The 19,747-nt window shown below is 29.0% G+C and overlaps 8 protein-coding genes across 11 annotated transcripts; 4 read left to right on the forward strand and 4 right to left on the reverse strand.

Annotated features, from left to right (window-relative positions):
- The first annotated feature begins 5 nt into the window (after positions 1 to 5).
- Positions 6 to 1,323, forward strand: LOC109602062 (growth arrest and DNA damage-inducible proteins-interacting protein 1). The gene is made up of 3 exons (XM_020018388.2): positions 6 to 152; positions 206 to 636; positions 1,047 to 1,323. Exons 1-3 carry the CDS (start codon positions 32 to 34, stop codon positions 1,272 to 1,274), a joined length of 780 nt encoding a protein of 259 aa, XP_019873947.2. The 5' UTR covers positions 6 to 31; the 3' UTR covers positions 1,275 to 1,323.
- LOC109602070 (ER membrane protein complex subunit 10) lies at positions 1,275 to 2,721 on the reverse strand. Its single transcript, XM_020018400.2, has 6 exons — positions 2,573 to 2,721; positions 2,332 to 2,502; positions 2,186 to 2,278; positions 1,946 to 2,130; positions 1,461 to 1,557; positions 1,275 to 1,409 (listed from the first exon to the last, which is right to left on the reverse strand). The coding sequence occupies exons 1-6, from the start codon at positions 2,624 to 2,626 to the stop codon at positions 1,332 to 1,334; spliced, it is 678 nt and encodes a 225-aa protein (XP_019873959.1). The 5' UTR covers positions 2,627 to 2,721; the 3' UTR covers positions 1,275 to 1,331.
- Positions 2,722 to 2,940: 219 nt separating this feature from the next.
- Positions 2,941 to 4,295, forward strand: LOC109602232 (protein MAK16 homolog). Its single transcript, XM_020018560.2, has 6 exons — positions 2,941 to 3,039; positions 3,093 to 3,139; positions 3,197 to 3,523; positions 3,582 to 3,711; positions 3,768 to 3,938; positions 3,994 to 4,295. Exons 1-6 carry the CDS (start codon positions 3,025 to 3,027, stop codon positions 4,219 to 4,221), a joined length of 918 nt encoding a protein of 305 aa, XP_019874119.1. The 5' UTR covers positions 2,941 to 3,024; the 3' UTR covers positions 4,222 to 4,295.
- On the reverse strand, positions 4,294 to 5,585 carry LOC109602288 (translin). Of its 2 annotated transcripts, XM_020018639.2 has the most exons (5): positions 5,340 to 5,556; positions 5,183 to 5,276; positions 4,916 to 5,128; positions 4,657 to 4,730; positions 4,294 to 4,605 (listed from the first exon to the last, which is right to left on the reverse strand). In XM_020018639.2, the coding sequence occupies exons 1-5, from the start codon at positions 5,415 to 5,417 to the stop codon at positions 4,387 to 4,389; spliced, it is 678 nt and encodes a 225-aa protein (XP_019874198.1). In that variant the 5' UTR covers positions 5,418 to 5,556; the 3' UTR covers positions 4,294 to 4,386. The 2 variants fall into 2 exon arrangements, with proteins under 2 accessions (XP_019874198.1, XP_019874190.1); XM_020018631.2 differs by having other exon boundaries at positions 4,916 to 5,276; positions 5,340 to 5,585.
- Positions 5,586 to 8,649: 3,064 nt separating this feature from the next.
- Positions 8,650 to 11,689, reverse strand: LOC109602160 (uncharacterized). Its single transcript, XM_020018489.2, has 9 exons — positions 11,433 to 11,689; positions 11,146 to 11,376; positions 10,797 to 11,095; positions 10,336 to 10,460; positions 10,059 to 10,284; positions 9,701 to 10,008; positions 9,475 to 9,642; positions 9,066 to 9,214; positions 8,650 to 9,005 (listed from the first exon to the last, which is right to left on the reverse strand). The coding sequence occupies exons 1-9, from the start codon at positions 11,650 to 11,652 to the stop codon at positions 8,842 to 8,844; spliced, it is 1,890 nt and encodes a 629-aa protein (XP_019874048.1). The 5' UTR covers positions 11,653 to 11,689; the 3' UTR covers positions 8,650 to 8,841.
- Positions 11,690 to 12,310: 621 nt separating this feature from the next.
- On the forward strand, positions 12,311 to 14,565 carry LOC109601470 (serine/threonine-protein kinase pelle). Of its 2 annotated transcripts, none has more exons than XM_049964697.1 (6): positions 12,311 to 12,428; positions 12,550 to 12,696; positions 12,748 to 13,167; positions 13,318 to 13,625; positions 13,682 to 13,822; positions 13,961 to 14,565. In XM_049964697.1, the coding sequence occupies exons 2-6, from the start codon at positions 12,577 to 12,579 to the stop codon at positions 14,448 to 14,450; spliced, it is 1,479 nt and encodes a 492-aa protein (XP_049820654.1). In that variant the 5' UTR covers positions 12,311 to 12,428; positions 12,550 to 12,576; the 3' UTR covers positions 14,451 to 14,565. The 2 variants fall into 2 exon arrangements, with proteins under 2 accessions (XP_049820654.1, XP_019873279.2); XM_020017720.2 differs by having other exon boundaries at positions 12,319 to 12,428; positions 12,522 to 12,696.
- Positions 14,566 to 15,263: 698 nt separating this feature from the next.
- LOC109602613 (prostaglandin E synthase) lies at positions 15,264 to 16,400 on the forward strand. The gene is made up of 3 exons (XM_020019039.2): positions 15,264 to 15,466; positions 15,957 to 16,033; positions 16,089 to 16,400. The coding sequence occupies exons 1-3, from the start codon at positions 15,329 to 15,331 to the stop codon at positions 16,348 to 16,350; spliced, it is 477 nt and encodes a 158-aa protein (XP_019874598.2). The 5' UTR covers positions 15,264 to 15,328; the 3' UTR covers positions 16,351 to 16,400.
- Positions 16,401 to 16,582: 182 nt separating this feature from the next.
- LOC109602624 (microsomal glutathione S-transferase 1) lies at positions 16,583 to 18,910 on the reverse strand. Of its 2 annotated transcripts, none has more exons than XM_020019055.2 (3): positions 18,680 to 18,910; positions 16,946 to 17,022; positions 16,583 to 16,887 (listed from the first exon to the last, which is right to left on the reverse strand). In XM_020019055.2, exons 1-3 carry the CDS (start codon positions 18,800 to 18,802, stop codon positions 16,635 to 16,637), a joined length of 453 nt encoding a protein of 150 aa, XP_019874614.1. In that variant the 5' UTR covers positions 18,803 to 18,910; the 3' UTR covers positions 16,583 to 16,634. The 2 variants fall into 2 exon arrangements, with proteins under 2 accessions (XP_019874614.1, XP_019874607.1); XM_020019048.2 differs by lacking the exon at positions 18,680 to 18,910 and adding an exon at positions 17,197 to 17,374.
- Between the last annotated feature and the right edge of the window lie 837 nt (positions 18,911 to 19,747).

Here is a 19,747-nt window from a genome sequence, read left to right on the forward strand (position 1 = left end):
AATTTTAACCTCACTTTTATACCACATCAAGATGATCCGTGGAGATTTAATTAAACGATTCAGTTCTTATTCATTAAGAATTATATCAAGGCAAAACAGTTCTTCACAAATAAACATTGAAAAACTAGAACAAGAATCAGCTGTCGCCAATGGTAATATAGATATACTTTAAGTTTTAATAGAAAATAACTTATTTTAATTTTAGTCATTGATGATGAAGCAATACAAAAAGAAGAAGAGATTGAAAGGAAAAGAAATAAATCCAGACTAAAACCACATGATTTCAATATGTTACATGACCAGAATCCATACCCAGAACCCTCACAATGGTACCATGGTACATTGAAGTATCTACGGCGTAATTTTGGACGGTATGGCACGGAGTCTGGTGTAGATCCAGCTATTTGTTGGCCCACTCCTAAAGAATTGGCTGTAACTAAAGAATATGAAAGAGTAACATTTCCATACTCGATACAAGAAGTAGTTGCTGCAGCTAAGCAAAGAAGAAAGGAAAAGATTGAACAGACTAGGTTACGTCAGGAGCAAATTGTTGAGAGAATTGCAAAACTAGAGGATATGAAGAAAGATTTGTTTAACAGAATTGCCAAGAAGGAGGCAGAAGCAAGGGCTGTCAAGGTAATTTTGTAAATAAGTAACCACATTCATTGAGTAAAGAAATCATTAATTTTACAATATTTTTATATGCAAGAATCTACTAATATTAGTATTAATGTGATGTTTACTAAAATAATATATTTTGAGATTCATTTGTACCATTTTGGTACTTGCTCTCTAAGATTGCCAATGTGTATAGTATACCACTTACTATTTTAAGATCTAACCTGCCTCATCACATTAATATAGTACTGATTAAAATTTAGTGTGATTTTTTATGAATCATTGAAATTTAAGCTTATAAAAAAACTAAATTCAACACTCCTTAACAATTTTTATACACACTTTATGAATCTTATATAACTTGTTGATTTAACTCATTTTTGCAATATACCTTTTAATCTATTAATTAATCAATTTAATGATTTTAGGAAAGAAAAGAAAGATTGATTGAAGAAGTTAGGAGACATTTTGGATACACTGTTGATCCTAGAGATGAGAAGTTTAAGGAAATGTTAGAAAAGAAGGAAAAAGAGCAGAAAAAACTAATGAAAGAGCAAAGGAGAAAGGAAAAGGAGGAGAAAATGGTTGATAAAATGTTGAAAAAGAAGGATGTTGCTGAAACAGTGGAAGCAAAATCTGAAAGTAAACAACAATAATTCCTTGTGACTTGTTACTTTATTTTAAATTAATAAATTAGAAAACAGTGCTATTTTTTAATTTCCTCCTTGCTCTGGATTCGCACCAGCAGTTGATACAAGCATTACTATTAGCACAGGTACAATGTACATCCACTGAAAAAACAAATTGGTATTAAATTTTATAAAAATTTGAAATACACTTACATATTTGGCAATGAAAGATCTGTTATCTTTGGTTTCTCCTTTCTCACGTGCTTCTCTTTCCCGCTCTAACTTCTGAATGTATGAATTTGTGTCTGGCCTAAAATAATATATTGAAACAAAGTATTAAGGAACCAAGTTACAGTAACATGTTTTAGAGTAAAAATTCATAGAAATTTATATTAATTAAAATAGTAGAATATTATCTATTTTCCAAGGTATTTCAAAAAACAATTTAATGAACTTGTAATTCCAGGAGTGAATAAGAACATTCACTTCAAAAGCACCTGTTCCTATTCATTTGTGTTCAATCCTCTGACTCATTCATTCATTATGCAACCTTAAATTGGGAGAGAAGTAGTCATTGTAAATTTCAAATAAGCTTCAGTAACTAAGTTATCTTTATGAAATACTTAAAAGCTCTCGTACTCAAAATACCAAAATAGAAATGTAATAATAGTTCAGATCTTTGAGTAATCTTAACTTACATTGGACCAGTTTCTGTATGTCTAACATACACATGTGTGTTAAATTTCTGAAGACTAGATAAAGGGACTACAGCCCCTTCACAGGTACTCTTTGATGCGACTAAAGTTGTAATACCAACAACTCTGCCTGTATAATCCAAAGAAACTGAAAGCCTTTCATCTAAACCAGCTTCTGCTAACATACACTAAAAGTTTTCAACACAATTTAATATTTCATACAAGGTTTAATATAAATCTCACAGCCTTTAAAGTTGATATAAATTCCTGCTTTACCCCATCAGCAGCAGTAACAATTGCTTTAATTTGGTAAAATTGATTTTTATCAGCAAGTGTCTGAAAAAATGACCATCAAAGTTTTTATGTATGAAACTTTAATTACAAGTTACCTGCAGTTGCAACTTTTCCTGATGAGATAAGGGTTTCTGGTCTACAATAGCTTGACCAGAACGTAGACTATGTATTGTAATATTTCCTCTTTCTGTAAATTGTGGTTGTTTGATTCCTGTTAAAGAATGTAATAATTCTATACTAATGGAACTATCCTGTTCTAAACTGATCTGGAAATTAATTATTCATATGTTACCAATAAATTAAAATATTTATTTAAAAAAATACTGTTTCACTTACAACAGAGACAAATAAACTAAATAAAACCGCAACCACTAAATTTAGTATTAACATTTTAAGTGCTATGAAAGAATGTTAATCCAGTAAATGACTCTTGTCAATTGACAGTCCCATAACCTAATTGATAGTTTGTGAATGCTACATTGCCAGTTCATCCTCAAGGAAAACTGATTAATATAAGGTTTTACTTTTATAACTGTACTATGGCCTACGTCTTTAGTAAAAGTAGTAGAAAAAAATTGCATTAAATTTATACAATAATAAGATTGGAGGTTTAATTTGGAATCATATATATATATATATATATATATATATATATATATATATATATATATAGATTGGCAACACGGTAATAAAATTGTTGTAGGTAAAGACATAAAGTTGTAGGTTTCTTTTGACACGTGCTGTTTTAGGTTATAATTTAGAAAACAATTCGTTAGGAAAATTTTAAAATGCAGCACGACGATGTAAGTTATTTTTGTTTAATTCATGGTCGTAAAATAATTTAATTCTATTTTAGGTTGTATGGAGTATTATTAACAAATCATTTTGTTCCTACAAAGTAAAGTAAGTAAAATAATGTCCGGTAAAACAGTTGTGTTAACAGTGCTTGTGATTTTTTAGTACAAAGACCCAGAAATTCTGCAGAAATGAGTATAATTTAACTGGTCTTTGCAACAGATCATCTTGTCCTTTGGCTAATAGTCAGTATGCCACAGTACGAGAAGAGAAAGGTATAATTTACCTTTTTATGAAGACAACTGAGAGATCAGCATTCCCTAAAAAAACGTGGGAAAAAGTAAAACTTTCTAGGAACTTTGAAAAAGCCATACAACAAATTAATGAGAATTTATTGTACTGGCCTGGTTTTATAAAATCAAAATGCAAACAGAGATTTGTGAAAATTACACAATACTTAATTCGTATGAGGAAACTAAAACTTAAGAGACAGTAAGTGAATTAAATTTACATATAATATATTCTAGGTTTATTGACCAATTGTTTGTAGGAAACTGATAGTACCATTACAACGTAACATTGAGAGAAGAGAAAGTCGAAGAGAAGAAAAGGCATTGTTAGCTGCAAGAATTGAAAAGGGAGTTGAGAAAACTTTACTAGACAGACTTAAAAAGGGAGTTGTAAGTATTTTTTGTTACATAGTGCCAGAGTTCTTCACTAATTAAACATCATTTAGTATCAAGATTTGTACAACATTCCACAAACTGCATTTGATGATGCTGTACAAGAAAAAGAAGTAGAATCAGAAAGTGAGGCAGAAGTGGAAGTAGAAAATGAAATGGAAATGGAAGGTGATGATGATGGTCCAGAATTTGTAGCTGCTGACAGTGACGATGAAAGTGAAGCAGTAAGTTTTAGTTGCTTTTAATTGTCAAATGTGTACATTAATTATTTGTTTGTAGGAAAGTGAGAGTGGACTCCCAGAGGAAGTTGATTTGAGTAGCAGTTTTGAGACTTCAGACGAATCAGACATGGAAGATATAGACATAAATAAGAAGAAAGGTAAACAGTTGCCAAACAGAAAGACTAAAAAGGATCCATCCTCATCAAAGGGCAAACCTCACAGACCTAGGGTTGAAATTGAATATGAAGTTGAACATGAGACACCATCAAAGCTTTCTGCATATTAATACTATATATTTTAACTCCTGGCTTTGTCCATTAATTGTTTACTTTTTTAGAATAAATAATTATACTCAAAATATTTTAAAGATTTTTTAATTAATAACAATCAAATTAAATAAATAAATGTGTTATAATATTACTTATTTAATATTGGAGATGTTATTGCTATTTCATTCATTCACATTTGGAGTCAAACCTCTGATTGATAAATCATAAACTACTTCTTCAATTTTCTTTATGTCATATTTCATAGCATCAAATCTTTTTCTTAAAGAATCGTTTTTTAAGTTCAACAAACGAAATGATGCATTGAGTTCTGCCACAAACTTGGATATTTGTAAAGGTTTACTGTAGTCTTTACAAGTAACTGAATTTACTGCATATCTTGCCTAAAAAAAGTTTATTAATATTGTATATGTATCAACTGTTAGGATACATACCAATTCAGTGACGAGATTCAGTAGTCCCATTAAATAATCTTCTAAATCAAAAGTAATATTTTTTTTACCATTAACTGAAAATATTATATTAAACATTTAAACTTATATGTACAAACATAAACAGGAAGTATTATTTCATTGAAATCTGTTGTATGTAAAAAATGTATTTTTCAACAATATAAAACAAAACGTAAAATTCTGTACTGACATCAATGATGGTTATATTCAATTATTATATATGTTGTATGAAAGTATATACCTCCTAATATTTCGGCAGTAACTTCTTTATCTATCAATATGCCTTTCTCAAGAAAAACAATTAGAGCAGCCAGAAATGATAAACGCTGTGTAACATTCCTCCAATGGTCATTATATCGATAATATTGGCCAGTAGGTATAATTTTGTCTAGTTGATCATAGCCATTTCTCACTTCCTGAAATAACTCTCGGGCCCTTAAACATGCCTTATGAGCTGAAATATACCAGTTTATGTAATTAGTACAAAAATTTGATACAAAATATATACTTTCTTCAAGATTAGTATCTTGGTGGATAACTTGGAGAACTGTAATAATTTCTCTGAATGGTTTTTCAATTTCTTTCATGATTTGTCGAATTTCCTAAATTGTTTTTAAACTGATCTGTATTATTTGTTAAATGTGTTATTTTAAGATAAGATTTACCTCGCGAACTTCTTGTTCTTCATTAATAGACTCTTGGAATGGTATAAAAATATCGGCTATTATTTTATTTCCACTCATTTTAAATAATATGTTGGATAATTGTTTACAAAACAGTATGATAACGTCGGCTCTCGGTATTATAGGGATATTTGACGACTCGACAAATAACTATTGACACATACAGCGATGACGTCATCAGCTTTTTTGATAACAGTGGCATTAATAGAAAAACAATGTAATTTATGGAATAAATATCCAGTGCAGAGCCTTAAATGAATAACCAATAATTAATTAGTATTTAATTTTCGTCCTGAGAATACACAACATAGAATACATTGACTATTATGATTTTTTAATAAAAACTCTTAAATATTGTTTCACAAACTTATTAACTATTTCATATTATAAACAAAGACAAAGTGCAGTTTAAAGTTAAATATGCTTTCGTAGTTTACATGCAGCATTGTCACTGTTACATTTCCACATATTCCTTTGCGGTAAAGTTTATTAATCTTAACACTACTCTTTAAATAGTTTTATTATTAGTAGATATTACATTTTGATATATATATATTTTAATTATCATTTAGTTCTACTTGTGTTATCCAATGTCTTAAAGAAAGACATTAAGTAAAATCAAATGTAATATCAAACGTTAAAACAATTCGAAAAGATTTTTATAAATATGTATGTGTAAAAGTATATTTATCATAAAGTGACCAACTTTACTCATTTACTGAGTTTTGTACTCTTTTTTCGCAAACCGTACTCTTTTCAATTCCTGTACTCTGAAAGTACTCATTTGTATAATTTTATACTCATTTGTATTTCTAAAACATTTTTTTAGATTGTTTTATTTCAATGTTATTAATTAAATAGTAAAATTGAATGGAAAGAAGTTTCTTCAGCAGTTGAATTTGTAATGAAGGAAGTAAAAGATATTGTTATTAATGACAATTTTCTCTTTGAAGAAATTCAAATAGAAAAAGTAAAATAGAACTTGACAAAAGATGGATAGAAATCTTTCGACATTTTAGAGTAAAACATATCCCACATGAAAATTTAAAAGTTTTAATAGAAATTTCCTTATGTTGTCCAGGCACTAATGCTGTTGTTGAAAGGGTATTTTCACTAGGTAATGATTATTGGAGCAGTGAGAAGTCACAACTTTCTGTAAAAACATTTTCTGCTGTCTTAACAGTCAAATTTAATATGCAAAATGAAAGTTGTTCGGATGTGGCTACATTATTAGACGAACATCTTCATCTAGCAAAAAGAATCCACTCCGAAGAAAAATATGTTTTTAAAAGAAAGTGTTTATCGTTTTTCCTTCTTTTTTTTTCACCTATGAAATACTTGCAAAGTGTACTCTTTTTGAACAAAAAATAGTTAGTCACCTTATTTATCATTGTGTACTGATTTTATTGGGAATAGCTAATAATATACCAAAAACGTTGAAATGAGCTTGATCATTTGTTTATGTTAATGTAAAGAGAATAATACCTAAAAACACTATCAAAAAATGTGTTAATAGTAGATTCGAAGTTTGCATTATTCCATAAATAGTGTAGAAAATGCCTGATCAGATTTACTAAACATCAAAATACTTAATAATAATTCATGGAATTTCAACGTTTACATTTATGAGGAATACATAATTTAAGATGAAAGAAGCTCTACGAAATATTTTTATTTGGAAAATAATTTCAGTCGTACCCAAACCAAAAATTAAATTAAACAAACAATAAGTTATTCTACCTAGAACAAAAAAAATTTACTATACTTGTTGCCCGGTTAATTAATTTTGTTCTGAATCTACTCTGAAATCATTAAAAAACATTCAATTAATATAATCTATATTGTCAAATAAATTTATTATTTCCTACGTTTAATGACCAACTAATGGAGAGCACTAGTTGGTCATCACACCCCAAATGCATTTAAGACGCTGACGAAAGTTCTCCTTCCTAATTGCTTATCAATTGTCAAGGCGGCCAAATTTCGATAAGCATTACTCAGTTTTTGAAATTGTAATAATTTATTAAAATTAAATTAATATGGTTTATAAGATTATTGAGCAAAAACTCAACAATTTGCTTTGTTACTTTTGAAAATTCTTGGGACATTACTTTTCCAACGTATCTAAATACTAAATACCAGAATTTGCTTTGAAATATTGGTCACCATAAAACAATTATATTGAAATAGATTTATTTAGTTTAGTTATTTACAAAGGTTCAATAATTTTAGCACTGAGTCGTTATTTATTTCAATTTTTAACTACCTCAATATAAACATAAACTGGATATCCAGAAAAACAACGAATTTGTGATAGAAACTGATTTTGCATTAAAATCCAAAATTTATATTTAATTTAATTATAAAATATTTAAAAACTAGGGAAAACTTTATTTTAAACATAGCTTGATTATTTACTTTACTGTCGGAAAGAAGAAAAATTTAAAATAATAAAATAATTCTTTGACTGTAAATAAAATTACAGTTAATGTAATATTACATTTTAAATATTTAAAATATTTCTAAGAAAAATTAGGCTACAGAAATTCAGTAAACAATTTATATAAAATAAAACATACCGTCAAAAGGCAATAGTACATCTAACAAATAGGGTACGAATCACAACACTTATCACTGCACTAAAATGAACTGCACCATCGAATGAATTTAGTAGTGCGAGCTTCAACCGATCAATTGTTGAATCGATCGATTTCACACTGCGTGTGGCGTGACGGGGTATGCGTCAGCCTATTCTTGCGACGGGTCGACGCTGAAGTTTACACCATTTTATGCGTATCGCGATTATTTCTCCACTGAAATGCAATTTTAATATTTAAATAGTTAAAATATATTTTATATTAACAAAAATTAGCTATCGCATTATAGTAAATAATTGTTTAAACATTATTTTAATCTAACTTAATCTAAGTGACACTTTTTAAATAAAACATAATTGAATGTGGATTTAAATTATTATAAAATTTGAAAACAGAATAAAATACACTAGCGTCTAAAAATATATATCTGAGAATTAATATATAAAAAAACAAAAGTTGTACTAATTGTCGGAGTTATTATTACATAGATAAATACGTATTTAAGTTTTTTCAATATTAATTTGTTGTTAAAATACGTTATGACGTGACGTGAAATTGATGACATATGTTTCAAAATCACACTACATTTAAGTCAAATCTTAATATGAAAAATGTACAATTTTTCAAGCCTTAAAACTTGAGATAAAATAAAAACATTTTTACTTAAATATTTATTATATTATAAATTATACAAATTTTGCTTAAAATGTAAATAATCGAGTTTTTAATTTGTACTATAGTTTTATACAATTGTATACTGTACAGTGTTGAAATATATAAACATTTCTAACAAATTTTAAAAAATTATAATAAATAGAACTATACAATAAAAATATAATAAAATTATAAATAATATTAGTAGAATAGTATAAATTAGTAAAATATAATTAATAATATTGGGTTTCAATTTTCACAGGTATTCCTCTGACAACACAGGCAGCCTTTGTTATTAGATATTTCACAGACTTTTTTGCGCTATTCAAGGCTTTAGCAAGATCAGGCTCCAAACTAATTTTTCCATTTTTTAACGTTTCATCTTGACAAAATACAACTAAAAATTATTTTAATTAGTTATTTGAACACAATTCCATAAGTATGGCATTAAAAGTACCTATTTTATCTGCCTTCTTCCATTTATCTTTATTAACGTGTTTCCAATGAATTGGCGCGTTAGAAGGTATCCAACTACTCAAAAATTCCGTAGTTAAGTAATCCGTATCTGTGTCTGTGACTTCCCACAACATACCAACCACACCAGGGCTGAAATGATAAAGAAATTTGTTATAAAACAAAGAAAATAATGTTAAAGTATGATTTATAAAAAAAGAGTAAAGAGAAAAGAACATACATTTCCAATTATTGTTTACAAATTTATTAACTGAAAAATACATAATAATGTGCAAGATTTAACTGTCCTGGAAATTTACAATAGAGAAAAATTTCGCATATTTTTAAAAAACATTTATTTTAAAATTTTATCATCCTGTTAAAAATATAAAAAGAATAAAATAAAAATATACCATTGAGCTATTAAATAATTACGATAGGATCCATAAAATCCCATGTGAGGCCCAGTCCTGTTAATGTTTGAACTAGAACAGCCCCAAAGCAACACAATTGCTTTCACATGACATCTTTGAATCCTCTCCATTCTCATATGTTGACTACCACTACCATGACCATTGTATCTAAAATCAAAAACTCATTTATGAATATTTTAAACAATTACAAACGTATTTTACTTACGAAAATATAGAAGCACTTGTTAAAAGTTCATAAAATTCATCATTTGTGGGTTTATATCCTGATATACCAGTCCATTCTGGACACCAATAGTTATAAAAATTCATAATACGTACTTCCATGTTTTTTAAATCTTGATCAGGATTTACAACGTACGCACCCTTGTTGTAGTCTTTAATGATTTTGTACCCATCTTTAATATCATTTTTGTGAGTTTTATATAAGACATAGACGAAATGGAAGGAGGGAAGTCTGTATATTGATTCTGTTTGAATTACATCCATCATTTCCCATGGGATAATATCCAACAACTAAAAATATGGTCTAAACCCATCTATTACAGTTGTCAAAAGTTACTTACATCATCAACAATTAATATTACGGGATATTTCTCTTGTTGTCTTAAATTGTATTTGTCCGACAAATTTTTAATTAAATCGATACCATACTTCAGAAAAGTTTTGTTTTGACCAGGAAAACAATATACAAGTATGTTCCTGATGTCTTCATACTTAAATTGACAGTAACCTGCACATTTTGCTGCCCCTAGTAATATATACAAAATATTGGCAGACATATTAGGACACCTGTAAAATTATTAAGAAATAAATAGAGAGAGAAATATTTATTTTTCTTACTCATTAGCAAAACCCTTCTTTATTTCATTTTTAATTCTTTTCTCCAGATTTAAATCTTGGAATCGGCCAACAAATAAGCATCTCCAATGCTTCAACCACAATGTATGGATGTCATTTATTAGTAACTACAAAAAAACAGTATAACCAAATACTGTATATATAGGTTACAGCATATATAATGTCATTTTTAATCTTTGTAAGACATGCATAAAATAAAATTTACTGGAAAAATAAAAAGCAACACAAATGAATATTTTAGGTATAATAATTAGTAAGAAATATAAATAAATATTAAGAATTAAAAATTAATAGATTACCAATTAAAATAAGTAATCAGATTCAAACTACGTATCAGAATGCATTTTGAGCTACGAAAAAGTTTAAAATATTTGTAATCATATGAACAGTACACTTTGTTCAAATTCTATTTATTTTCAAAGTAATGACTTTAATATTCTTACCTTTAACCGGTCCGAGATTGATTCTCGTTTTCGGTATATTTTTTCATAGTTTCTTTCTGATTTAGCTGTTGTCATAAAGTTTCGATTTTCTTTAATAATGTTATGCATTTCATCAATTAGGTGAATCCTGTTTCTAGTAACAGGATCAAATGGTCCATTAATGGGGATTAAAAATGGATTTGAGAAATTCTCACCACAATTAAAAACAGTGATGTCTATCCCAGGAGTAATATATGTATTTTCAACAATAAAATTTTTATCTCTACCATATTGACTTGTAAGCTGTACTAATGTCCACTCTAAAATACAAATAATAAATACCTTCAGCATTAGTTTTAATTATTCATACCTTTGGGCAATTCTTTAATTTTATTTAAAAATTTATTAATCGAGTCAGGTCCAGTTTTATTTGTATATTGTAAAGCTACATCATCTATCTTATCAGACTTCTGCCCATCTTTTTCTGTCCATTTTAGAGTTGTTGTGAGCCTTAAGGAGGTTGCATGTGATTCCATGAGGTAATAGATTCGTTCCAGTTCATCAACATCCTTAAGAACATCAGGCTTGATACGAAGCACATCTATAAAATATACCATCATATCATTTTGGAATTTATTATATTTAACGGGAACATACCTTGGCGTAAACTCTCTGGTTGGCAATAAATTTTCTCAATTTGAGTAATATATGAACCAATAGAGGTGTCGTTTAGGAAAGAAATTTCTTTTGAGGATTGATCATGCTTTTCTTCTTCATTTAAATTATCTTCGTTGTCAGTAAGACCTAAGATTATTTTAGGACTCTTTTCTACCTTCCTAATTCTATTGTCTGTGATTGTGGGAGGAAGGCAGTTCATCTTGACTAATATATTAATTTGGAAAAAAGTCGTTACAAAAACTACATTCAAATAACAATCTCGCATAGTGTCGGTAAAATAGGAATTAGTAACTTTTATAAGAGGACGCAGTAGTACAGTTGGGGTGTATGGCGGGAAAAGAATATTTTGAAGAAATGAAATAATTTTCCTTGTCTATTCACAGCACGTTACACGAAATTCAACATCCTATAAAAATACATCCTCAGCTAGAGACCGTTTAGTTGTTTTTAATGAAGATTTCACTAGATGTAACCTGAGACAGTTCTGCAACGATTGTTTAAATATTTGGTGACAGTTTTTGTTGTGTTTTATTTTTACTTACAAGTCTTATAGAACATTGGATTTCCATTGTCTACCTTTGAATTTTTATCGAATTTTTTATTGCCATTTTTAAGTTAATTTCGTAATAAAACGTCTTAAGTTTGTTGAAAAATTTTGATAGCGATAAATTATGATATTAAAGATTGTTTTTCACTATTCAAATTGATAATATCCAAAAAAAAAAATCATTATTTATTAATTTGTGTATGTTAATGGATATAATTTTTATTAACAATATAAGACAATCATAGATGTCGTTGTATTTAGCACTTTTAGGAACATTAATTTTATTATACAGTTAGATTTCTCCATGTAGAGATTATATCCGATTGTTTTGTTTATTTTGTTTTTGAGAGTTCTGTGGTTATCATATAAAATTTATATTTATATTAAATAAATGTCTACTGTTTTGAGCAAAAATTAATTTGATTACAGTAAGTAAATTAAATTTACTAAACATATTCATTTCATTTATTTTGTTGTGGCTATTAGAATTCCGAAACATTAAATTGTTATTATTGTTGCAGTGATAATTTAGGAACTGCGAATTTCCAGGTTGCATCTTTAAATAACAATTTTAAAATGTATGTTTATCATTTGCCATATGCTGAACGAATGCAGTTATGTAAAGTTTTGGACCAAAATAATAGATGGGAGGAACTTGCTGGAATATATATGCAATATAATGTAGATGAAATTAATGTGAGCAGTTACAAATCTTTATATTTTTTGTGCCTAACGAATTGATTTTAGGAGATTAAAAGAAATGAAAGACCAACAGATTGCTTGTTGACAAACTGGGGCAATAAAAATCATACAGTTCTTGAATTATTTGAATTGTTACATAAAATGAAGCATTACCAAGCAATGTTGATAATTAAAGATTTTATCGATCCAATTTATCATTCAAAAATAGTTAGAGCCAATTTGCCAGTTAACAATATTAATAAACCTGACAATATTCCTCAGGAGAACTTCAACAATAGTGAAAAGAAAATTTCAAATGTAACAAAGTCTGTGATCAATCAAATGCCTACAAAGGATGACAATGATAGTGTCTTGATTCCTGATATCAGTAAGTTATTAGTTAATACTGAAGGCCCAAAAGGCCATGTTATGCCAGTAGCCATTGTGCCACCACAACCTTCTCATTTTAATAACCTTACACCACAAGTAAGTATTAGCATTAGTTGGTAAATTTTCATCACAATAAAGTCTACTAATTGTAAACAGACATGCATGTCCATATCATGGTTCATTACAACTATTTTCCAACAACTTTGTATATTGGGTATACATAAATAAAATTTTCTTTTGTTGCAGCCTCATGCCTCAAGGTCTATAAGTGCTACTGATATATCATCTGTAACTGTATCTGCAGGAGCAATCCCTCAAATTCCCTATGTCAATTTATTGGAAGCAACTAATGATTGGGACAAAAGAAATCTGTTAGGAAAAGGTGGTTATGGAACAGTTTTCAAAGGCAAATGGAAAAATACAGAAGTGGCAATAAAACGAATAGAACCAAGGCAAGATACTGAAGAGTGGGACAGTGTTCAAATTAAGCAGTCAATTATAGAATTGCAATGCCTTAATGCTTATAGGCATGACAATATTTTGCCTGTTTATGGGTATATATGAGCTAGGGATATTTTGATATTATATTAAACTTGTTTTATGTTCACAGATACAGTATAGATGGACCTTTGCCTTGTCTCATTTATAAATATATGGCGGGTGGTTCTTTGGAGTCACGATTGAGAGTCAGAGATCCCACTAAAGCACTGAGGTGGCCAAAGCGTTTAGAAATTGCCTTGGGAGTTGCCAGGTAAAATACTTTCCATGTTAGACACATGGTTTATTAACAGTTTTCGTTCAAAACCATTCATTATTCGGAACAGCGTCAAATGCAAACGTTTTAAACATTAAATTAATACCAACTGAAAATATGTTTTTTTACTATTAGAGGCCTGCAGTTCTTACACACGTCAGGAGAAAAAGGGCTCGTACACGCCGATATAAAATCGGCTAACATTCTCTTGGATCCCTGTGATGTGCCTTTAATTGGAGACTTTGGCCTCGCCAGAGAGGGGCCTCATAGTGAGTACAGCAAAGTTAGTAAAGTTCAAGGCACAAAAGCATACTTGCCCGCGGAATTTCTGCGCAACAAGAAGTTCTCTTCAAAAGTGGACGTGTACAGCTTCGGAGTTGTTCTCTTCGAACTGGCCACTGCGAGAAGGGTAGCGGTGAAAGTAGACACAAAGATTGTGTTTTTGAAAGAGCTCTTCGATGATTTTAATGGTGATGTGATGACGTTGAAGGATCCGCTTGTTGAGGGTTACGACGCTTGTTTCAGGGGACTAATTGATATCGGGAAGAAATGTGTTAACGAGAAGGCTCGTTTAAGGCCGGAAATGGTAGAGGTTTATAAAATGTTGGAAGAAATTCAAGTGTGAATAATTTTTATAGTGTTGGACGATAAAATGGGTGGTAATATTTGTAGGTTCAGCATTTAGTACCATTGACCTGTGAGGTGTCTTATATCGTTTTAAAGAATGTTTCAAATTTTTAGTTTTGCGTTTTATTTAAAAAAACTTAACGTAACGCCTCAACTTTGTATAATTTAAGTATTTATTCCCACCTTATGTTTCAATGGAGCATTCATCTGAAATATATGCGTGGGCCATTATTAAGATGATTTGTTATTTTTAAAACATTGTTATTGGATAAGAAACCCATAAACTTTATAATTATGCTTTTTCCATCTGTTATATGTATATTTATGTCACATATTTAAAAGATTGATGCTGCCGTTGCTGTTACTGGTTGAAAAATGATTCAATTTCAACCAAATAATAAGTCGATTTATAAATATAATTTTTAAAATATTCCAAATAATTATAATACTGTTATATAACTGTTAATATTTTACAATTTTATATGAATTTAATTTGTTATTTACTATTGTGATAATAAAAAATAAACATCTATATTAACAAAATTACAATACTTAGTGATTTTCCTTTTCTAATTTTCCTTCCATATTTTATTTCAGGAAATTGTTTATTTACAAAATGTTCACTCTATTATTACTGGAAAGAAAATATATAATGCAAATAGTTTACAAGAAATTTGAATCTTTAAAATTTACTTTTTAAAGTAAATGAAATCACACACGAGCAACGTCAAAACAAAAACAATCCAAGCAAAACTTTCACTCTCATCACTGCCGCAGGTATTAATTCCAGTGCATACGGTGTCCACGTAGAACGAGTAGGAAATTTTTAATAGTGCAAGATCCGTTCATTAGTTGTTTACTACTCGACAGTGAACCATGTGGAACTACACGACAGACAATGTTTTATCAACAGCAAATCCAGCGTTTTGTAGTTACTTAATTTGTGTTAATTTATTAATTTTGAAAATGATGGGACTTACTTTGCTCACAATTTTGCAACGCATGCGAGACAAGGTTTGTAAATAGAAATTCTGTAAATCATCAAAATTAAGTTTAAGGATCATAAAAATTAGTTTTAGTTAATATTCCATTGATTGTAATCATTGTATGTATATTCCCAATTGACAATATATTTAATTTCATTATATTTAAAATATGAATTCACTCATTTGCTCTGTTTTAAACAAAATATAATTATTTTGTTGCCATTAATTAACTTTTTACACAAGAGCGTCACTAAATAAACACGTCCAAAGTTTAATTAATGCAGATATTTAAATTTTTTTAATATCTAAACTTCTCAAATATATTAAACAACGCAGTGTTTTATGGTTTTAAATAATTTTAATTACTTTTTATAACCAAGTATAATTTAAAACTACTGAAGTATATAAAAATCCTATTTATATTTTTAACATTCGTTTCATTGAAATAAAATACTCGTCGTTGTTGGCAATAATTAATAATATTTGTTTGTTCATTTTATATTGTGTTGTATCAATAGGTTTTCATTAGTGCTGAAGATGCGGCTTGGATGAACGGCGAAGTCAAAGATAATGAAACAGTAGCTCGCACTCGAAGGTAACAAATCCAATATATCGGAATCTTTCTCTAATTTATGTTTAAATAATTTTAGGACTTTCCAAAATGATTTAGAAAACATTCCGGTCTTCTTCCTGGCGTCATTGGCCTATCTCTTCACCAACCCTCCGTTGTGGGTTGTCAATTTACTGTTTATCGTGTTCTTAGTTACACGAACCTTGCACTCATTTGTGTATGCAATTTATGTCATGAGACAGCCTACAAGAGCTACACTGTGGGCTGTAGGGTTTGCAATTACTGGATATATGGCCATACATAGTGCCATCCATGCTTTTGTTATAGGTTACATACCTTAGTTTAAAAAAAAAATCTAGAATCTATTATTTGTGTTGTTATGTATTAAATAAACAAGATATTTTTAAACGTCTTTATTATTAAAATATAATATGAACAAATTGTTTACGTGCACTATTACATTAAAAATATAGTTGACATTTAGAAGTGACTTGCAGAAGTTCAACGTAGAACGATCCATCCCTATGTAACTGAAGCTAGTTTCAAAATAATTTTTTAATAAGTCAAAAGGAACCGCTTAGTACACTACTGACAGAATTAATTAGAAACACCCATAAATAACCATTTACATGTGCTTGCACAGACTCAGCACAGTCGCGATACCCATATAGATGGTAATACCATAGCCGACGCCCCAAGACAAGGCCCTTGAGGGTTGTGGGCAAACCACGATTGCATAGACGAAGGTGTGAATAAATCTAGCAATTGTGTAAACTCTGAACAACATTGTGGTGATAAATACAGATGGATCAGTCATGATGTAAGCGAAACTGATGATAAAGAATACGGTGATATTTTCCAAATCGTTTAAGTGGGCCCTGAAATAATAAGATTTCAATAAGTTTTGATTGCTTTTCGCAACAAGGGAAGAATTACCTTCTCACTCTCTCCACAGCATCATTGACCCTCACTTTTAGTTTCATAGGCTCAGCATCTTCAGGATTGGCGAATGACTGTAGCAACAAAAAATGATAATCTAATTGTAAATTTCATATTTGGAAGAAAAGGGTTGTTTAAGTATTGACAATTGTCAGATTAAATGTACAATAAAGGAAATTTCATTCCGGAGAAACTTCCTCCAGTGATAAACACATAATCACATTAATTATTTAATAGGAATGTCATACCTTCGTTTTAACTCTTTGCCTTGCGGTCAACAATGACATGGCCAGCATTTTAATTCCTAAAATAGTGACATAGAAGAAATATGTCTTTAGCAATGGGTTTGTCAGAGAAAGAAGTTCACTGGCCATGTTTGAGAACGAATCTGAGAGAGTATTCTATCGAACGATGAGCGTACTAGTACTGTGGAGTTTAATCGCCGGCACGAAATATACACCGCTGATTAAACAATTATGAATATATCAAAGTCACCAGTGATGTTCTTAGCATCGGATGATTTTTATATTTTGATCAGTTGATCAAGCGATAACGATTTATTGCAGTAAACAGGTTTGTGTGTTTGACTTGAAATTTATAATCGTACATGGTTTTATTGGATTTATGTATGTAAATAGTAATGAAACTAAACGAAAACTTCCAGACAATTTGTAATGCATTTATTCATTCGCTTAAAATATTGTTGCCCTTTAAATTATTTATTATTTGATAATGAGTTTAAAATATTAAATATTTTAGGGAATTAATTAACAGTGACATAAAAACTGTAAATTATATAAACATAAATTTTTATTTATTTTTTGAAGTACGAAATATATTTTGTATCAGAGTTGTAAAAAATATTTTTCGTACAAATGTAAAATTAGTATTATTTGGCGGGGCAGGAGCATATGTAAACGATATTTTTTAAATTTTCTAAAAATATATTTAAATATATTTACAAAAAAATCAAAGATAAGATTACTGAATACATTAGTTTTTATTATAAATTATTATTTATTACGGATTATTATTTCGGTTACAAATCTCAAATAACAAGTCAGCAGTGATATAATCATTGGTTTCCTAGCCAAAATTGTAATATAAAAAAGATAAATTGTGCAGTTTTCGACTTGTTGAATTAATTAATTCAACTTCGACAATTTATTGTACAACGAATAGAATAGAACATAAAAAGAATATGAACATGCAATTTTGTCTATAGGAACACATTTTCCTGATTAACAATTGAAAAAAATTTGCCAAAATCGGACAGAAAATAAAAGTTGTATGAGTGTATCCCTCTTTCAAAAGAACCACACTGTACAGAAAAAATAGTAGTAGAAGTCTGTCCCATAGTGGGAGACCTACTGTATCTATTACATATGATATCACTTTCAGGATTCAGATGGATTAAACTCTTTTCTTATTGTATATGAAAGCATAGAATTTGTAACAAGAAATTTTACTTTAAAGATACTGAAGGTAATATAAAATTATAAACTAAATATGGATTAAAGTACAATAATTTATTGCACAATATAATTAACATAATTACGGAACAAGGTATTATAATTAATTGATTCATTAATCGATTAATTCATTTATATATGTTCGCACGTAGATACTGATTTAACATATCTGGGACAACATATAAATATAATAATGTGATGATTAAATAATTGGATATATTATAAATATCAATAATTTTAATAATTATTGTTAGCTTACCTTCGTTTTAAATCTTTGGAAGCCGGTCATTGCCGACATCAACAGCATTTTCAATCCCAACACCGAAACATAGTAAAAATAGGTTTTCAACAAGGGATTTTCTAAGGAAAGTACTGCAGACATTTTAGGTAGTCTATATGGTATCCTAGGATTTGACAAACAACTTAAACAACTAGTTTTATCGCACAGAATTTGTTTACATGCAAGGCGACTCTATTGACATGAAACGGTGTTTTAGGATGTAATAGTCATCGGCGTTGTTCTAGGTATTTTATTATAACTTACAGAGTATGCCATTAAAATTACATATTATAAAGTTTTAATTATAAATAAAAATATAAATATGAATTTATATTTTATATATCAACATGTCATATGTGTATATATGTACAAGTATTTAAAAAAATCTGTATGATTTAATGTATTAATTATAAGTTATTAACTGTTTGTAGATACTCTGGCAGTGTATATACCTATTAAAAATTACTAAAACAGTACGTTTTTTTACCCTACTAATCATGACGAAAGGAATGATGATTAAAATACAAGACTCGTCATTGTTTACGACACAGTAGTCTTGTCCACAGACGATGTCGTCAGCCAGTTATTTTGCAGATGTTTGCTGAACGTGGTCTGCCGATATCGTCATTTCTAATGCAATAATAAAAATATGCTATTATCTACAGTGGTGGTCATTATTGTTAATTAAGAGATGCGTCCATCTTTCAATCCAAATATTTTATAATTTATTTAAAATAATTACACTACATTTTTTATACAATTTATCAATTTGTACCTAACTAATAATTTTTACTTAAATTAAATCTTGAACAAAAAATGCATAGTGAGGCTGGTCACAGAACTAACATACATAGTTTTCAATTGGATTTAGATCCGAACTTTACGCTGCCCAATCAGGAACTTTAATGTGATTGATCTTTTAGTCAATTTCTAACAACATTAGACACATGCTTTGAATCAATATCATGAAACGGTTCCGTTACATCTCTGATGACGTCTCTAACATATGTAGGAAACGGTTCATTTTACTAATAATTTTTGAAATGG

This window comes from Aethina tumida, chromosome 1 (genome assembly GCF_024364675.1).
Source record: "Aethina tumida isolate Nest 87 chromosome 1, icAetTumi1.1, whole genome shotgun sequence".
NCBI classification, from domain to species: Eukaryota; Metazoa; Arthropoda; class Insecta; order Coleoptera; family Nitidulidae; genus Aethina; species Aethina tumida.

Coding starts and splice junctions, on each gene's coding strand:
- LOC109602624 (XM_020019048.2), bottom strand. CDS start 17,322: ATGGCCAGTGAACTTCTTTCTCTGACAAACCCATTGCTAAAGACATAT. Junction 17,023..17,196: donor GGCAAAGAGTTAAAACGAAG/GTATGACATTCC, acceptor TTGTTGCTACAG/TCATTCGCCAATCCTGAAGA. Junction 16,888..16,945: donor GCTGTGGAGAGAGTGAGAAG/GTAATTCTTCCC, acceptor TTATTATTTCAG/GGCCCACTTAAACGATTTGG.
- LOC109602288 (XM_020018631.2), bottom strand. CDS start 5,417: ATGAGTGGAAATAAAATAATAGCCGATATTTTTATACCATTCCAAGAG. Junction 5,277..5,339: donor AAGAACAAGAAGTTCGCGAG/GTAAATCTTATC, acceptor AAAACAATTTAG/GAAATTCGACAAATCATGAA. Junction 4,606..4,656: donor TGAATCTCGTCACTGAATTG/GTATGTATCCTA, acceptor AACTTTTTTTAG/GCAAGATATGCAGTAAATTC.
- LOC109602062 (XM_020018388.2), top strand. CDS start 32: ATGATCCGTGGAGATTTAATTAAACGATTCAGTTCTTATTCATTAAGA. Junction 153..205: donor AGAATCAGCTGTCGCCAATG/GTAATATAGATA, acceptor TTTTAATTTTAG/TCATTGATGATGAAGCAATA. Junction 637..1,046: donor CAGAAGCAAGGGCTGTCAAG/GTAATTTTGTAA, acceptor TAATGATTTTAG/GAAAGAAAAGAAAGATTGAT.
- LOC109601470 (XM_049964697.1), top strand. CDS start 12,577: ATGTATGTTTATCATTTGCCATATGCTGAACGAATGCAGTTATGTAAA. Junction 12,697..12,747: donor ATAATGTAGATGAAATTAAT/GTGAGCAGTTAC, acceptor AATTGATTTTAG/GAGATTAAAAGAAATGAAAG. Junction 13,168..13,317: donor TTAATAACCTTACACCACAA/GTAAGTATTAGC, acceptor CTTTTGTTGCAG/CCTCATGCCTCAAGGTCTAT.
- LOC109602232 (XM_020018560.2), top strand. Junction 3,524..3,581: donor AAACTAAAACTTAAGAGACA/GTAAGTGAATTA, acceptor AATTGTTTGTAG/GAAACTGATAGTACCATTAC. Junction 3,939..3,993: donor GTGACGATGAAAGTGAAGCA/GTAAGTTTTAGT, acceptor ATTTGTTTGTAG/GAAAGTGAGAGTGGACTCCC.
- LOC109602160 (XM_020018489.2), bottom strand. CDS start 11,652: ATGAACTGCCTTCCTCCCACAATCACAGACAATAGAATTAGGAAGGTA. Junction 9,643..9,700: donor ACAAGTGCTTCTATATTTTC/GTAAGTAAAATA, acceptor TTTTGATTTTAG/ATACAATGGTCATGGTAGTG. Junction 9,006..9,065: donor GAAGAAGGCAGATAAAATAG/GTACTTTTAATG, acceptor AATAATTTTTAG/TTGTATTTTGTCAAGATGAA.
- LOC109602070 (XM_020018400.2), bottom strand. CDS start 2,626: ATGTTAATACTAAATTTAGTGGTTGCGGTTTTATTTAGTTTATTTGTC. Junction 2,503..2,572: donor TTAGTTTATTTGTCTCTGTT/GTAAGTGAAACA, acceptor ATTAATTTCCAG/ATCAGTTTAGAACAGGATAG. Junction 1,558..1,945: donor CATACAGAAACTGGTCCAAT/GTAAGTTAAGAT, acceptor ATATTATTTTAG/GCCAGACACAAATTCATACA.
- LOC109602613 (XM_020019039.2), top strand. CDS start 15,329: ATGTGGAACTACACGACAGACAATGTTTTATCAACAGCAAATCCAGCG. Junction 15,467..15,956: donor TGCAACGCATGCGAGACAAG/GTTTGTAAATAG, acceptor TTGTATCAATAG/GTTTTCATTAGTGCTGAAGA. Junction 16,034..16,088: donor ACAGTAGCTCGCACTCGAAG/GTAACAAATCCA, acceptor AAATAATTTTAG/GACTTTCCAAAATGATTTAG.